This window comes from Cololabis saira, chromosome 2, assembly GCF_033807715.1.
Source record: "Cololabis saira isolate AMF1-May2022 chromosome 2, fColSai1.1, whole genome shotgun sequence".
Classification (NCBI taxonomy): domain Eukaryota; kingdom Metazoa; phylum Chordata; class Actinopteri; order Beloniformes; family Belonidae; genus Cololabis; species Cololabis saira.
In genome coordinates this window covers 4,833,936-4,852,384 of record NC_084588.1, presented here as the reverse complement: position 1 = coordinate 4,852,384, position 18,449 = coordinate 4,833,936, and the positions used below count along the sequence as shown (strand labels likewise).

The following is an 18,449-nucleotide window of genomic DNA, read 5'->3' as shown; positions in this document are numbered from 1 at the left end:
ACGCAGGCCCTTATGTGCCATAGATTCTCTTTATAATCACACCAGTCACACCAGGCTACGCACAAGATATTATTTTTTTTATTTTTAACAATCCTGTAGTCAATTGTCTTAAAAAATTAACCGATGTTTTTCTTTGTCGAAGCCTCATGCAGTGTTTTCTAAACAGCCTATGACGTATTGAGCATTTGGCTGTTGTGACGTACGACTGAGCGTCAGCCACAGACACGTGACTGGAAACTGCTCCCGATAGTCAGGCGGTGCGTCCCAAATGCCATACTAAACAGTATATACTCAAAAAGTAAACTTATATTTTCATTTTTATTAAGTTCGGCACACTTTTGAGTAAATATCAGTGGTATGCATTATTAGGGCCCGAGCACTGACAGTGCAAAGGCCCTATTGTATCTGTAGTTTTTTTTCATTTTTTTTTAAATTCTTCTGATCGGTCAATATTTGATTGATCCTATTTTCTGCCATAACTTTTATAATTAGGTCTAAACAAAGATATTACGAATTTGGGGGAAAAGCTAGCAAGGTTCTGGCATGGCAATTAAAAACCCAGGAGAGTGGGAAGGCTATTAAGGGACCTGAAGTAACTGTCTGCTGGTAAGATCGCCAATAGTCCAATGGCAATCAATGAGGCTTTTAAAAAAATATTATAGCGACTTAAATACAGGTCAATCACCGGGTGACTCTTTCCTTTCCCCACTTAATCTCCCAGGGCTGCCTGATGAAGACGAAGGTTATGTGAGTGAGCCATTTTCTATTACTGAATTAACCGAAGCCATAAATCTGCTGCCTTTGGGCAAAACACCCGGAGAAGACTGTTATCCCTCTGAATTTTAATAAGGACATCTGGGATCCCCTGATTCCACCTTTGATGGAAGTCCTCTGATTAGCCAGGGAGGAAGAGCGATTCCCCGAATCATTCTCCCAAGCTCTATATAAATCAGGAAAGGACCCCCTTAAGTGTGGGTCTTACAGGCATATCTCTCTTTTGAATACTGATTACAAGTTCAGAATCAGAATCAGAATCAGAACAGCTTTATTGGCAGTTTAGAAAAACAATGTAGGCTATTTGACTTGGGATACACCGGCGGCGACACAATGGTATTATGCGCCTATTATAAGTTGATGACCAAAATGATTTGAAGGAGATTGGAGACCTCCCTCCCTAAACTAATTGAATCTGACCAAACAGGATTCCTAATTAATAGGTTTTCTTCCAATAATTTAACACAGTTTATTTAACTTAATTTATCTTGCCTTTCACTCGACGCCGAAAAGGCCTTCGACCACCTACATTTGCCATACCTCTTCGGAGTCCTAGAAAAATTTGGATTTGACTGCCAATTCATTGATTTAATTAAAGCTCTGTATAGGTCCCCCAAGGCTAGAATTTTAGTCAATGGGATTATTTCAGACTCTTTCCCTATCTTTAAGGGCAACAGGCAGGGAAGTCCACTTATGGCGCTTTTCCACTAGTACCAAATCAGCCCAACTTGACTCGCCTCGGTTTTGCGCTTCTCCACTAGGGGTCGAGGCGAGGCCGAGGTTCTAAGCTGCTGAGTCGGCTGTATCTGACGTCATCACACTACAGGCCACCGATTGGTCGGGGGGTTGGAGTCAGACGTCTGAGTCAGGAGGAGGAAATCAGAGAAAGAGCGACTCTGACGGCTTCTTGTTCATTTTATTCAACAGGCAATGGCAGCAAAAGTCTGTTTGATGATCCAACTCTGAGGTGCAGATGTTCATAAACCTGTGGCTGAGGAGAGAATTAAAAAGGGATCTAGACGGGGGATAAGGAATGACCAGATCTACCAGGAGCTCTGTCACTTCATAGCTGCTCGCGGCTCCAGCTGACTTTTCAGCAAACAAACAAAAAAAAAAGTTGCCACTTGAAGCTTCTCTCACTCTCATTTTTTAACTTGATATCAAACACAAGTCACAGACCCAGCAGCACATCTATCATCTCCTCCAGGTTCTACATCTTTAGTGTTGTTGTCTTCTCCGTTTAGATCACACAATCAAATACGTCACAGCAGCTTTGCTCCAACCTCCTACTTCTGATCTGGGTATTGAAAATAAACGAGGGCAAGGCGAGTCGAGTCGGGCTGAGTAGGTACTAGTGGAAAAGCGCCATTAGTCCAGCCCTTTTCATGCTTCCTTTAGTACCCTTAGCTGAGGCCATTAGGTCATACCCCAATATATGTGGCTTTGAAATTGGACCCACCATGCATAAATTATCACCTTTTGCCAAAGACATTCTTTTTTCGACATTGGCAGCTCTCTCTCTGATCTGCATGGAGGAACGGACCAAAATACCAGCAACAGTGTAGAAAACCTTACAGACCTGAAACCTGAAAACTGAAAACTTACAGAAAACCTTTGACCTCTGTCATTGCCAACAAAGGGTATATAACAAAGTATTGAGATGAACTTTTGTTATTGACCAAATACTTATTTTACACTATAATTTTTTTTTTCTCATTTTGTCTCTCATAGTTGAGATATACCTGTGATGGAAATTCCAGGTTTCTCTTATCATTTTATATATATATATATATATATATATATATATATATATATATATATATATATATATATATATATATATATATATATATATATATATATAGGGCTGAAACGTTTCCTCAAAATTTTGCCCCCGGCTACGTTTAATGCGCTGACGCCACGCAGGTAAAGGAAGAAGAAAGAGGTGGCGGATATGTTTGGTTTTAACTAAAAAGGCAGAAAATGTCAAAAGTGTGGGAGCATTTCCAGCTGGACACCAAGGCAACACTGTTGCATGTTTCACTGTAAGACAGAGCTGATACCACAACAGTACGTCCTCAATGCTGCAGCTTCTCCACCAACACCCTGTTTAGCGGAGGACCGTCACCCGAGACACGGTAAAATTAAGTTAATGTAGCACTAATTAATGAGATTAACGTTACTGTACCTTGCTAACATAACGTTAGCCCTGTGGAGGGCTAGTTTTTTATTAATTATGACTACTGTCGACGCATTTAATCTGTACACAGCTGTAGAGTGATGAGGGTGAAAAATAAAAACGTAATAAAGGTAACTGGGTAGTTATTAATGGATAAAACATCAAGTAGCACTGGTACCTAATGTGCTCCAATACAGCAGGTCTCAGAATTTTATTTTGAACACTGCCAAAACACAAAATGTTATCAAGACTTTAACTTAAAACTTAACTATAACTTAAAGGGGACCTATTATGAAAAACAGGTTTTCTCTTGCTTTAACATATATAAAGTGGTCTCCCCTCAGCCTGCCAACTCAGAGAAGGAGGAAAGCAACCAAATTCTGCAGTGTCTGTACAGCCGCCCGGATGATCCGTCCAGTGTCATGTGGCTTCTATGAGCCGTTCAGATTCTTCTCCCGTCGTTACGTAACGACGGAGCAATTTACATCGGTTGGCCTCCGATGCGTGGAACCAGGCCCACAACTAACTCCGCCGGCCGGAGCTTCCGCCATTTTTTCGTAGCAGTGTATCGCGTCATTCAGGCAGCCAATCAGCACAGAGCCTCATTATCATAGACCCGCCCACTCAGAATCCTGCATAGATAATGAGGTTAGAGAATGGGAAGATAAAGACATGGTAGAGGCTGAATTTCTAATTTATTTAGCAAAAGCAATAAAAGGTTTGTTTTTAAAACATTCAAGGCCTGTTCAAAATAGGTATTAGTTGCCATAATAGGTCCCCTTTAAAGCGACACTACGTAACTTTTCCACCTTAATATCATATTTCCAGAGTCATTGTGATGGTACATCAACTTCCAACAGGTTTAATGACACCTCTGTCATGGTCTGAGGGAGTCTGTATCACCTTCACTGGCACTATGTAACTTTGAGGAGCATGGTAGGAACCCTGCCACACTAAAAAACTACAAATCGTTACGACTTTGACTGCTTTACGGCATACGTCACTTCCCCCTCCTTCCCGATTCGCAGTCGAGACGAAAATGGGCGGGGCGTGGAGCTCAGAGCTCCGCAGAAGCTGTTGCTGTGTTATGGCTGCAGCAGCTCCACACAACAGACGTGGGGAAAAGACCCTAATGGTTTAACTTTTCAACGGTTTCCTGCTCGGAGGCAGAACCACGCAGGCCAAGTATCTGATATAACAAAGTAAAAGAGTGAAAGAGCCGTCGGCTCGCTTTGGATCGCGGCTGTAACGACCAAACACACAGTAAAGCATGATTTATGGTTCTGCGTTAGATCGACGCAGACCTACGGCGTAGGGTACGTGGCGACGCGCAACGTACAGTGCGTGTCGCCGCGTACCCTACGCCGTAGGCTCTGCGTCGATTTAACGCAGAACCATAAACAGCCTTAAACCACAAACACTCACACAGACGGGCGTCGGATCAAAACACGGGTTTTATTCCCCACTTCTCCAGCTAAACGCAGTTGCTGGCCAGCTCTCTGCGGAGCAATTAACCCCAATCTTCAGATAAAACTAGTTTGTTGAAGAAAAAATATTAACTCTATTTGTAGCTGCAGAGGAAAAAAATAATCTCACGAGGAAAACAAAAATATTGCTCACGCCTCTTCAACATAATATAGCAGTCAAAAAAAAAGAAAAGAGAAGTAAGAGGGATACAAAACATGTACTGTATGTTGTACTATTATACAAATTTATTGAAACACATGGCTTTTCAGGGATTCAGGGATCTCTTAGGGATTTCATATGGATCCAGACCGTTAATAATCATTATTTTCTCCATATACTGCTCCCTGGCTTCCTTGTTTAAGGTATCCCGGTAAATTCCAGTTCCTTTCCAGCAGTTTAACATCTTTTTTTGCGTTCCTTCTGTTCACTTGGTGAAACAGAAAAGCGTCCCGTCTTCTCTCATTAAAACAAATGCAGCGCCGGGACAGGAGTTTTCCGACAGTACGCGCTGGTGCTCATGGGAAACGTAGTGTTCTTTCTGGTAAAACACTACCGATTTTGTCCACAAGATGCCGCCAAACTCAGAAAAGCTGAAAGTTACGTTGTGCTGCTTTAAAATCTGCTTGACACAAATGAAAGTTCAATTGAAACACGTGGGAAAAACGCTGTCATGGTTGACACGCCTCAGCAGCATCGCATGGATGAAGGGGACAGTGCCGTTGGAGTGGCAAACCGGGGTGGTGGTCCCTCTGTTTAAAAAGGGGGACCGGAGAGTGTGTTCCAACTACAGGGGGATCACACTTCTCAGCCTCCCCGGGAAAGTCTACGCCAGGGTACTGGAGAGGAGATTACGGCCGATAGTTGAACCTCGGATTCAGGAGGAACAATGCGGTTTTCGTCCCGGTCGTGGAACACTGGACCAGCTCTACACCCTCCGCAGGGTGCTCGAGGGTTCATGGGAATTTGCCCAACCAGTCCACATGTGTTTTGTGGATCTGGAGAAGGCATTTGACCGTGTCCCTCGTGCCATTCTGTGGGGGGTGCTGAGTGAGTATGGAGTCCGGGGCCCTCTATTAAGGGCTGTCCGGTCTCTGTATGATTGGAGCAGGAGTTTGGTTCACATTGCCGGCAGTAAGTCAGACTTGTTCCCGGTGCATGTTGGACTCCGGCAGGGCTGCCCTTTGTCACCGGTCCTGTTCATAATTTTTATGGACAGGAATTCTAGGCGCAGCCAGGGGCCGGAGGGGATCCGGTTTGGGAACCACAGGATTTCATCTCTGCTTTTTGCGGATGACGTTGTCCTGTTGGCTTCATCGGACCGGGACCTTCAGCATGCGCTGGAGCGGTTTGCGGCCGAGTGCGACGTGGCAGGGATGAGAATCAGCACCTCCAAGACCGAGGCCATGGTTCTCCACTGGGAAAGGGTGGCATGCCTTCTCCGGGTGGGTGGAGAAGTCCTGCCTCAGGTGGAGGAGTTCAAGTATCTCGGGATCTTGTTCACGAGTGAGGGAACGATGGAGCGTGAGATTGACAGACGGATCGGTGCAGCGTCCGCAGTTATGCGTTCGATGTACCGGACCGTCGTGGTGAAGAAGGAGCTGAGTCGAAAGGCGAAGCTCTCGATTTACCGGTCAATCTACGCACCTACCCTCACCTATGGTCATGAACTTTGGGTAGTGACGGAAAGGACAAGATCGCGGATACAAGCGGCCGAGATGAGTTTCCTCCGCAGGGCGGCTGGACGCTCCCTTAGAGATAGGGTGAGGAGTTCGGTCACCCGGGAGGAGCTCGGAGTCGAGCCGCTGCTCCTTCACATTGAGAGGAGTCAGCTGAGGTGAGATAAGCGGCGGACGATGGATGGATGGATGGAACCACAAAAAGTAAAAGCTCAACTGAAACAGATGGTTGGAGAACAGACTGGTGGAGTGAAAAGAAAAGTGCCACAGAGAAAGAGGATCGCACTCTTGGTTAGAGATTTTTAATTCCTGGTTCTCAGATTTGGGGTTTGGATTCGCAGTACATTTGGTGTTGATCTGACACCGTACAAAAGTGAACTGTTTTCGATCAGAAATCCAGAATGAAATGAGAACCGCAAGAAGTCAGGCGACAGAAAATTGTTTTATTTGACTCTGGACAAAAAAGATGGAATTGTGAATGAGAGAAAGCTGCTGGAACAAGTTACCTGGAGGCAGGAGGAGGTGTACGAAAACCAGACTACAGGTGAGAAGACAGAGAGCCCTTCCATTAACTGAGCGACAGTTTACTATGATTGTCGGTGTGCACCTGAACGCCTCACTACAGCAGACTGAAGCTGTGCACAACATGCACGTGGTGAACAGAGATTGCATAGCTCCTCACGGTTGGCCCTTTACAGGTGTGCTTTTAGACGAGAGTCCGGTCAGTCCAGGAGAGCCTCCTGCTGAGCACTGGAGTCAGGCGAGTCCACATCCTGCTCCACACTTTCCACAGAGGACACCAGTCCACTCCAGTCCCGGTCCCGGCTGGGAACATGTACAGGAAAAAGGTCCAGTCCTGGTTGGGAGCAGGTCCAGGAAAAGGTCCGGTCCTGGTATGGAGCAAATCCAGGAACCAGTCCAGTTCTAGTCGGGAGCAGCTCCATGTGAGACGTGTGTCCTCTGCAGGATCTTTGAGGCCCGCTTTCATATTCGGATGTGGAAGTTACTGCAGACACAAACACACAGAAAAGCAGGAGTGACTACGTTTCCATGCATCAATAACCCTTTTCTAACCGGAATATTAGCAATAACCCGATTTTGCACGGCAATGTAAACAACAATAACCCCTTTGAATAACCGGAATTTGCTCATATTTGGGTTTTTAAAAACCCCAAAATCCCTGGGTTACTCCTTTTCTAACTCGAATATTCAGTCATGTAAACGCCTAACAGGATTTCCCCATCAAAAGGAACATGAATTTGTTTTCTGCACATGCTCTGTTCTCAAGGAATCCTGGTCTTTTGACTCCAGGAAGTTCTTATAAACATGGAGAAACGCAAGACCATGAGGAGACTAATCCCTTCATAAATGTAATGAAAGATATGAACATTTTGTTACTTGTAGATGGTAGAAAGTACCGGGATAGCCAGATTTACAAAAAGGAGATCGAAAAGTTGCACGAAGCAGGATTTGTACAATCGCCAGACCAGATCAAGCTCCGCTGGAAGACGCTGAAAAAGGCGACTTCTACTGGGGTGTTGATTTTCCTCCGTGCTGCTGTTATTGTTGTTGTTTTGGATTTGGATACAGGAAGAAGAAGCAGAAATGAAGGGAATTGCGTCATGACGTTCTCCGTGCGTCGCTGGTTTGATCCAAAAATCCCAAATGATTAATTACCATGTATACAGGGATAACCCTGTTTGCTCACGCATGTAAACAGATTATTCCGAATGTTTCAGTAACCGGACTCGTTGTTTTTCCCCATCCACTATGGGATGGCCGGAGTCTGTCACCGTGTGGTAGTGACTGCGCTAAAGAGGATTTCAACCCATCAGAAACTTGTGGACTGGTGGAGTCTGGGTTTTGATCAGGACTGTCAAGTTTCTGACATCAATTTTCTGATTTTCCTGGTTTTGTTTTTCCTCAAACAGTCCCAGAACACCATTGTTGTTACTCAGTTAACTTTGGTTTTCGGTTTGTTTATCCCACTAAACTGGAATCTTTGGGCCAATCCCAATACACCCCCTACTTTCTACCACTAGCCTTCACTCACTACCCATACCCCTAAAAAAGAAGCAACAGATTTTAGGGCACTTGAAATCTCCCCAAGACCCTGTCCCAATACTCCCACTACTCCTACTTTTCAGCACCACCCCTAAATTTTGCGTGCTATGTCACTGCTTTTAATTTCCGCTGTAGCGCTGTTAATATGCCACTTTATTAAGTTTTTATATTTTTTCAGGCGTAAAAGTAACCGTTAAGATCCCCAACCTGGGCTCAGTTTATCCAAATAACGCCTGTTAAGAAATTTGATCTGATGTTTTCGGCGATGAGAAGAGCCGCCGGTCCGGGGCGCAGCAGCAGCAGCAGCCGGAGTACAGACGTGATCGCCAGCTCGACCTGCGCCGTCGTCCCGGGGAGAAACCTGCAGCTCTGTGGAGAATTACCGCTGGCTGAAATAAATCATTTAGGAAAATAAATGTTGGTTTAATAGATGAAATCTAACAGTTGTAGCTACACCTGTTAAGAAATTTGCTCTGAAAATTTCGAGATGAGTACAGCCGGCTGCCGGCTCGGGAACTGATTTATGGTTCCACGGTAAATCGACGCAGAGCCTACGGCGTAGGGTACGGCGTAGGGTACGGCGTAGGGTACGGCGTACGGCGCGTGTCGCCGCGTAACCTACACCGTAGGCTCTGCGTTGGTGTGACGCGGAACCATAAATCAGCCTTTATTCTGGCGAGGTTTAAAAAAAGACTTTGCAACAACGGGCAAGCGAGTGATTATGTACATTCACCGAGTAAATATTATGAAAGTAAAATATATATTTCTCGCTAGAAAATGTAATGAAAACGCATTTTTATGCAGAAACTAACTCAAAATATTGATTTTATTCACAAAAAAATAAGAAATGTCCGCCATGTTTTTTTTTTATTCAGTCCGCAAATTACAACAAAAAGCATTTTGGGAATTTTTTCTGGCCCTCGGTCAACTAGTGAGCATCCGAAATCCCTCGATCCGTAGGGACAGATTCATAGCCACTACCCCTCGTTTAAGCCACTACCACTAGATGAAAAGAGGAATTGGGACACCACTACCCTCACTGGAACGCGCAAAATTTAGGGGTAGGGCTGAAAAGTAGGGGTAGTGGGGGGATTGGCCAAAGTTCATCATGTGGAACGAACTGAAACGGTTTCTTTCCAACATGTTTCTGTTTTTACACTGACTCTTGTGTGTTTTGCTTTATATAGGCAAAACTCTCTGGCATTATAGTGTCATAATCTTTTATGCAGAAAGGGGCCATAAAACAGATTCCTAAAGACTAGGAAGGGTCCAGGACAGACGATGGTAGAGATGAAACCGGAGAACTAGGCCTGGCGGTGCTCTCATTGATTAGACTGAGGGGAACATCTTTTCTGAGCGTCCCTGACTGCAGCAGGTTTGGTCTGCGGCGCCTCAGCTCGACCTTCGGAGGATCAGATATGTGTCCACCGGCAGACTGAACCCACCCCGTCCTCCAGTACGTAAACCGTGAACCTTCCTGCTCAGAATGAGATCGTAAATCACTCGAGGGCTGGAGCTGCAGCAGCATGGCCATGATCGTGTGTCTGAGGAACATGGATGACTCAGCAAGCCTTGCACTGCGGTCTGTCTGAACCAGGTTGCCATGGCAACAACAGCCTGGTCAAAGACTGATATCTGTGAGCTGCAGATTTGTGGCCGGAACAATCACGTTCAAAAGTTAGTACCGTGAAAATAAAATACAAATCCTTATGTCCATTATCTCCCAAAAATAAAGGAAGAAAAAGCAAATGGTAATCCTAAGTACCCCCTGCAAAGACATCAAAATGACCTCCATGTTAAAATGTTCAACTTTACAGCTCAAATGAACATATTTTCAGTCTGTTACAAAAACAATGTTGGCATCTGTAGTAAGACTTCACATCAAATTACAATGTATGGAGGTGAACTTTTATCTTCCTCATCAGGTACATTTGTATTCACAAATGTTTTGTATAATTTGTATTCACAAATTATTTATCATTTGGACTGTGGTGTTTTGATTGACAGCTGAATTGCAGCCGGTGGTGTCCAATGCCTTTACTGCTTACTTCTGTCGAGTCTTGACTTCTGAGATGTACAGACCCAACAAATCATAATCTCCTTTGTTTTGGTGTGCTGTTAACAATACTGAAACTGCCACAACTGACTCTGGTTTGTTTTGGAGGCATCCAGGGTGTAGTTTACTTTAGCAGCCACAAGCAGCTACCTTCAACAAAGACTCAACAAAGGCTTGTTGACGGCTGCTGACGGCCGCCGAGGGCCACTGACGGCTGCCGAGGGCCTTCGAGGGCCGCTGATGGCTGTTGATGGCTGCTGACGGCTGCTGACGGCTGCCGAGGGCCACTGATGGTCTCTGACGGCTACTGATGGCCTTCGAGGGCTGCTAACGGCTGCTGAGGGCCGCTGACTGCTGCTGATGGCCGCCGAGTGCTGCCAAGCGCCGCCGAGGGCCGCTGACGGCTACTGATGGCCGCTGACGGCTACTGATGGCCGCTGACGGCTACTGATGGCCGCCAAGGGCCGCTGATGGCCGCCAAGGGCCGCTGATGGCTGCTGACAGCCGCCGAGGGCTGCTAATGGCTGCTGAGGGCCGCTGACGGCTACTGATGGCCGCCAAGGGCCGCTGATGGCTGCCGAGGGCCGCTGATGGCTGCTGAAAGCCGCCGAGGGCCGCTGACGGCTGCCGAGGGCCACTTATGGCTTCTGACAGCTACTGATGGCCTTCGAGGGCCGCTAATGGCTGCTGAGGGCCGCTGACTGCTGCTGAGGGCCGCCGAGGGCCGCTGATGGCTGCTGACAGCCGCCGGGGGGCGCTGACGGCTGCTGACAGCCGCCGGGGGCCGCTGACGGCTACTAATGGCCGCCAAGGGCCGCTGACGGCTACTAATGGCCGCCAAGGGCCGCTGATGGCCGCCGAGGGCCGCTGACGGCTATTGATGGCCACGAGGGCCGCTGACGGCCGCCAAGGGCCGCTGATGGCTACTGATGGCCGCTGACGGCTACTGATGGCCGCCAAGGGCCGCTGACGGCTGCTGACGGCCTCCAAGGGCCGCTGACGGCTGCTGGCGGCCGCCGAGGGCCGCTGATGGCCGCCAACGGCTGCTGACGGCCTCCAAAGGCCGCTGACGGCCACTGACGGCTGACGACGGCAGCCAAGGGCCGCTGAGGGCCGATGACGGCCGCCGAGGGCCGCTGATGGCTGCTGATGGCTACTGATGGTCGCCAAGGACCGCCGAGGGCCCCTGACGGCCGCTGACGGCTGCTGACGGCTACTTATGGCCACGAGGGCCGCTGACGGCCACTCACGGCTGCTGATGGCTACTGATGGCCGCCGAGGGACGCTTTTTTTTTTAGCTTTATAATGTTGGATAAATCAGAGACGAGACGCCACCTCCCACATTTTGGTGATTGGGCGAGCCCTGTGGGGACCGGAGGTAACTACAGATTGGTGTTGGGTAATAAATGTCCCCTTTGTGCAGCTTAGCCCTTTAATGAAGTATTGGCGTTACCTCAGGAAGTCTGGAGCTTTAGAGATCATGTTCTCGAAGTCGGTGAAGGAGAGCTTGCTGTCTGCATCCAGGTCAGCCTCCTCCACGGCTTTATCGCACACCAGAGAAACCTCTTCTGCCGTCAGCTCCCCTTTGGTCAGCTTGTTCAGGGTGTGCTGCAGGTCTTCCTTACAGATGAAGTTGTCCCTGTTGAAGTCTGGATCAGAACCACATGGAGAGAAGAGCAGGTTGACTTTTAATACCCTCATGACTATAAAAAACATAGAGACAAAGACTGCAGGCAGAGCTGTAAGAGTGTTTGTAGAGCGTTTCTTTCGTACTCCGAGGTCAGAATGTATGTTTTCTAGCCAAAGATTTTAGCTTTACTGTGTTTAACAATTCAGCATAAAATAAGTGATACTCATAACAGTTGGCTTATTGTCAAGAGGACGTGTTTCTACAATGTCTTTATGCGACAAATACTGTTTATTATGCAGAAGCAGCAATTGTAATAATTTTTCAAAGACTAAAGATGGGTCTGGGTCTCTGGAAAGCACCTATAGAGACAACTTCTGTTGTAATAGACACTATATAAATAAATTGAATTGAATAGATGTTTTAACCCATCTTCTTCAAAGTCAAGATCTTCTTTGTTGAGAAGTTTTGAGAGATGCAGAGTCCTGTTCAACGGAAACACTGAGCCCCTGCAGCGCTACCTTTATCACAAATTCAGAGATTTGATTTCCTCTTGAGCAAAAACATAATGGAAACCGTCTCTGTCTGGACGTTTGGAGTGTGTGCTGTGTGTATTGTCCACGTGAGGTCGGCAGTGACGGGGGAAGCCAAGGGACTTGAAGCTGGTGACTCCTTCCACGTTTGCACCATAGATCCACGGTTGAGTGAGATGTAGTCACTTTTCTGTTCTCTGTTGTCCAACACCATCTCCTTAGTTTTGCTGATACTCAGGTTCAGGTTGTTGCTCTCACACCATTATGTTTACCTCTTGTTTTCCTCCTCCCGTTTTTATCAGCTGCTCATCCATTGATCACCATGTCATCTGCCACCGTGATGATGGAGGTGGAGCTGTTGGCAGTATCGATATAGAGGGAATGCGCATGACGTCACAGATGCAACTTCACAACGGGTTTCGCCCACTGAGTGGCAGAAAGACTGAGTGTCAGAAAGACTGAGTGGCAGAAAGACTGAGTGGCAGCGTGGACTTTCAGTTTGAGCAACCGGAAAACATCTAATATGGGAAAGAGCTGTTGTGTGATCGACTGTACTCATAGATTAAGCAAGAAATTGGAGTTATCGTTTTAGAAACTGCTGAAAAATAAGTTTAAGAGAGACAAATGGATCGCTGCAATTCGCAGAAATAACTGGATTCCAGGCACTGAAACGTGGATTTGTGGTTCCCATTTTGTATCAGGTGATGTTGGATTTTTGGGTAGCTAACATTAAACAGTCAAATCATAAAGTTCGGTGTCCTCATCACTTTAATTTCGCCAACAAATCCTGCCTTGAAATAGGACCAAACATCAAGGCTTTTGTATGCCTTTGTATGAGCTTTGCTCCGTGTATTTCCCCGGCGTAGAAATTAAGTACATATAAATATTTGGAAACTCGATTCATGGCCAAATATTAATGTCCATGGACCACTGGTTCTTGGGGTAACTGTACGGGTCAAGTCAAGTCCAACTGCCTTTAATTTAAGCCAATAATCGGCTGTTATCCCATCTTTTCCACAGTTTCCCCTACCAGTTGCAGCCATTTCTGCCACTCAGTGCCAGTAAGGGGGCTGGTCCAGTGGGAAAGTGACGTCAATGCAGACCCTCTATTGTAGAGGATGGGACTCAGCACGCGCCCTTGTGGGACAGCTGTTCTCATGGTGAGAGGACTGTTGTCTTACCCACCTAGGTTCTGTTGAAAAGGCCACTGATCCAGTTACACAGGGTTGTTTTGAAATGCCATCTTCATGGACAGCGTGAGAGGGACGGTGTTGCTGAACGCTGAGCTTACATAGTTCACCCTTGACCCGTCCAGCCGGGTGGAGGTCGTCTGCAGGAGGTCGCAGATGGCATCACCATGGTTTCTGTATCTTCCCTAAGCAAGCTGGAGTGGCTGGAATGTGCCAGACAGGGGTGGACAGATGAAGTCTCGCATCACCATTGAAGTCGGGGCTACTGGGTGACGATCGTTTAGGGGCTGTAGTTGTGTTTTGGCGCACAGAGACCATAATGGACTTCTTCAGACACAAAGGTACAGCAATGTTAAAGTTCTTTGTGAACACGGAAGGTTGTTGGTTGGAGCAGGACTTCAGGACACGGCCGGGTAGGCCATCCTTTTACTTCTCCTAAGGAACCTTCTCAAGTCAGATTCTGTGACGGAGAACAGCGTTTCTCCCTGAACGTCAGTGCTAGCAGCAGCGATGCAGCGATTCAGGACAGCTGTTACCGTGGCTAGTCTGAAAGCTTGTGTAGAAGATACTCAGTTCATCAGATAGAGAGAGGTCTACTGTGGTTGCTTGCTTGTGCCTGTGATTACACTACATTACATTTAGCTGACCCTTTTCTCCAAAGCGACTTAGAGGAATATAATCACGCTAAAGTAACACAGTAGATCAAAAAGTAGGTCTTGTGAAGAATGCAGTGCTAGTGAAGGGGTGTGAAAGGCGCCACGGGGAAAGAGATGATACTTAGTTCCCTCCACATGTAGGCCCCTCTACCCTTGTAGCACCTCTTAGCTTTGTTCCTACATAAGCTATAGGTAAGATGACGTGATCAGTGTGCGCTGTCAGAGCCCATCACACCTCTATGTCCATGGTTTCTGGTCCAGGTACATCTCAACTGTGACGGAAGGCATTCTGGAGTCAATAAGCGGGCTAATGTAGCTAAGAGCTACATCCGTAAACACATTTGTGCATGTCTGTTATCCTGGTTTCTGATTGGTCAGATTAGCTTTGACCTCTTTCAACACTAGGGTTCCCTGAAAATCCTTCATTTACATTTTGAGGGGAGGAAACAGTCCGTGTGGTCTGATTTGCTGAACGCTGGCCTGGAATAGAAAGTTGACCTGCGTATAGCCACGGTCCAGAGCATGTTCTCCTCCGTGTTGTACAAAGCTCAGCACATCTCAAGAGCCCTATAGAGGTAATGCACATGACGTCACAGATGTGACTTCACAGCGGGTTACGCCCACTGAGTGTCAGAAAGACTGAGTGTCAGAAAGACTGAGTGGCAGCGTAGACTTTCAGTTTGAGCAACTGGAAAACATCTAAAATAGGAAAGAGCTGTTGTGCGATCGACTGTACTCATAGATTTAGCAAGAAATCGGAGTTATCGTTTTACAGACTGCCGAAAAATAAGCTTAAGAGAGACAAATGGATCGCTGCAATTCACAGAAACAACTGGATTCCATGCACCGAAACGTGGATTTGTGGTTCCTATTTTGTATGAGGTAATGTTGGATTTTTGGGTAGCTAACGTTAAACGGTCAAATCATAAAGTTCGGTGCACTCATTACTTTAATTTCACCAACAAATCCTGCCTTGAAGTAGGACCAAGCATCAAGACTTCTGTATGCCTTCAAGCTTTGCTTCGTGTATTTCCCCGGCGTAGAAATATAAATATCAGGAAACTGGATTTGTGGCCAAATATTGTACCAAATATTAATGTCCATGGACCACTGGTTCTTGGGGTAACTGTACGGGTCACTGTCAAGTCCAACTGCCTTTAATTTAAGCCCATAATCGGCTGTTATCTGTCTTCTCCACTAGTTGCAGCCGTTTTTGCCGTTTTTGGTGGGATGTAGGCCGTTGTAATGATGACTAGGCAGGTAGACAGAGCAGCATGTGATGGTCAAGTGTTCAAGGTGGGGAGAGCATGATCCTGGAACACTCCTGGGATCACGGCCTTTATTATTTATTTACTATTAATGACCACACAGCCAGGCTGGTGGAATTTGGTCTCTGCATTTAACCCATCTCTAGAGACTAGAGAGCAGTGGTCTGCCATATGAACGGCACCCGGGGAGCGGTTGGGGTTGAGGGCCTTGCTCAGGAGCCCAGGGTGGTTGACCTGGGTTGCATTCTGGGGGGCTTGAACCTGGGTCCTCCAGACTCCAGTCCACCTCTGCAACCACTAGGCTACCACTCCCCCCTTGTCGGTAATCCAGCAGAGTCCACCCCCCCACTAATGATGCAGAGAGCAGCCAGGTAGAGCTGCCAACGTGAAACACACGTGGCAAACGGAACCCACTCGGATATCGAAGGAGAAATGGTACGAAGCAGAATCAGGAGCTGAACGCTGGTTGGAATATAAAGAGGAGGTGGAGAAGAGAAGGGAGGAAACTGAAGGAGGGACAGACCAAATGTACGTTTGTATGTGTGTGTGTGTGTGTGCGTGTTACCGTAGATCTTGAAGGCGTAGATGGTCTTCAGCTCTCTGGGCGACGCCTCACAGAGGACAGAGAACATGTCGACGAAGTCGTTGAATGTCTGGTTCCCCTGTCCGTCCTCAGAGAACGTCGCCACGATCCTGTCTCTGAATGGGTTCTCCTGCCACCACAAACACATAACACGGTCAACATGAGGAGTTCTGGTTTCATTCAGATCACCCTAGGACTAGCCAAGACCTCTAGCCTAGACCTCCGGCCTGGACCTACGGCCCAGACCTCCCGAGCATCTCGACCCGGCGAGGTTTCCGGCCGCCGTCGTACCTTCAGCTCAGGCATGGTGACGATGAGCGTCGGCGGGACTCTGACGTCGGGGTTGTTGGTGTAGTCCAGCGGCACTAGATGCGGAGCCAGCTCCCGGAACCGCCCGTGCAGCCTGCGGACAGCAGAGGGGGTGCAGCGTCAGGACCGGAACTCGGCAGGCGGCACTGGAGCGCGTCACCTAACCAGGAACGAGCTGCAGACCTGCAGAGGTCAGCATCTATACGAGCAGAGGTCTGCACCTCAGGTGTTCAACCGTGAAATAAATCTGGTTTTATGAAATGTGGAAATCGTTATATTGTCTTCATCGTTTCACATTTTCCAAGACGTCCACAACTTCTTTGGAAGTTTAACGGGACCGGTGATGTGAAGCAGTGACGACGCTTCGTGAAAAGGAAGGCGCCCCGTTGCCATTGCAACAACAGTCTGCCAGCATGTGTGTGTGTGCGCACCGTGTGTCTGAAAAGTGACTGCAAGTCTCGGCCTGCAGCTCCTCCTCTTCCTCAGTGATGAAGGTGTGGGTGTGGCTCGTACTCACCGCAGGATCTCCTTCCGGGTGAAGAAGGTGCAGTCCTGCAGAAACACAAACAAACAAGCGTGAGAGGAGCGAGAGGAGGGTCCGACCGGCATGAGGGGGCAGCGCAGAGTCCGGCTGGACGGCAGCCAATCAGAGGCAGCACATCCCCCTCTGCTCTGTCTACACTTTCCTGCTTTTAAGCCCCCTATGATCTGTGAAAGAAAAAGCCGTTTCAGCTCAAAGCCTCTCTGAAGGACGCGCCCGTTACCTGATACGCTTCCAGCTGCTCATCGGTGAAGGTCGTCTGCTTGTTGCCCATGGTGACCAGCCAGTCGTCCCATCACACGGCTGCATCACACCGCTTCACATCCAGCTGCCGGGGCGACCGCGACGACGCAGATCTGAGACTGATGCTGCTGGAGGAGGAGGAGGAGGAGGAGGAGGAGGAGGAGGAGGAGGGGGAGTATGAGGAGGACGAGGGGGAGGAGGAGGAGCTTGCTACCTTCAGGACCTGCTCACAAAATCAGCATCCGAGCAGAAGGAACATCTCTGAACAAAGATGAAAAAACAATTATATTTGTGTCACTCCTCTCTCTGTTCTTCATCCCCTCTTTCCTATCTCTCTTTTCCTGCTCTACCCAGCTGGTCTTCAGCAGGACGGTCCCCCCCTTATGATCCAGGTCCTGGTCCAGGTTTCCTCCCTGTTAAAGGGGAGTTTTTACCTGCTATTATGTAATAATTGATCTGGGGTCATGTTCTGGTCTCTGGAAACATCCTGGAGACCACTTGTGTTGTAATAGACGTTGTATGAATAAAACTGAATTGAATTGTGCAATACTACTGCTATAATAATAATAATAATAATAATAATAATAATAATAATAATAATAATAATAATAATAATAATAATAATAATAATAATAAAATACCCCCTGGGCTTCCTCAGGATTTGAGAAGGGAAGATTTTTTTCCAAATTCAAGATTATAAATATTTTTGATATCAATAAAATGCAAATCTCTATTTACAAAATTCTGTATTTAAGCCAATCACTACCACTCCACTCTCAACAATAGTTTTGTATAAAATCCAATATTCACAGTTATCCAACTAGATCAGCATCTCATCTCCATCCACCCCGATGTTGCACCATTAGAGGGCAATAGAATATTAAATACAGAGGGGTTGCCCTGTCGAATAACACCTATAACCTAGTACCTAGCACTCCGTCCCTCCTTGTTTTCAAAAAAAGATTAAAAAACTCATAACTCATAGCTGAGATGTAAACAGCTGCTGACCCAGTACCATCAACGTCTGCTGTAGCTTGTGTGTTTGTCTCTACACGTACATTGTACACTGTACATACTATATATCCAGATGTCCTTTGTTTTGATTTATGCTACAGTCTGCTTCTTTTATCATATTTTCTAAGATGTTTATTTTAACTATTATTTAATTATCTTGTGTTTTTTCTCTTAAGTATTTCTTGTTTTACTGTCTGAAGTGTATCATAGAGGGAATGCCACTCAATAAGCCCTCTCAGGTTTCTGACCTCTCCAGCACATTTTCTTTT

General features: G+C 47.0%; 1 protein-coding gene across 1 annotated transcript; it reads right to left on the bottom strand.

The window, feature by feature from the left end:
- Positions 1–6,388: 6,388 nt before the first annotated feature.
- Positions 6,389–17,288, bottom strand: LOC133457363 (calcium and integrin-binding family member 2-like). The gene is made up of 6 exons (XM_061736561.1): positions 17,147–17,288; positions 16,900–16,934; positions 16,365–16,476; positions 16,056–16,203; positions 11,670–11,865; positions 6,389–7,102 (listed from the first exon to the last, which is right to left on the bottom strand). Exons 1-6 carry the CDS (start codon positions 17,195–17,197, stop codon positions 7,081–7,083), a joined length of 564 nt encoding a protein of 187 aa, XP_061592545.1. The 5' UTR covers positions 17,198–17,288; the 3' UTR covers positions 6,389–7,080.
- Between the last annotated feature and the right edge of the window lie 1,161 nt (positions 17,289–18,449).

Coding starts and splice junctions, on each gene's coding strand:
- LOC133457363 (XM_061736561.1), bottom strand. CDS start 17,197: ATGGGCAACAAGCAGACGACCTTCACCGATGAGCAGCTGGAAGCGTAT. Junction 16,935..17,146: donor AGCAGCTGGAAGCGTATCAG/GTAACGGGCGCG, acceptor GTGTTTCTGCAG/GACTGCACCTTCTTCACCCG. Junction 16,204..16,364: donor TCACCATGCCTGAGCTGAAG/GTACGACGGCGG, acceptor TTGTGGTGGCAG/GAGAACCCATTCAGAGACAG.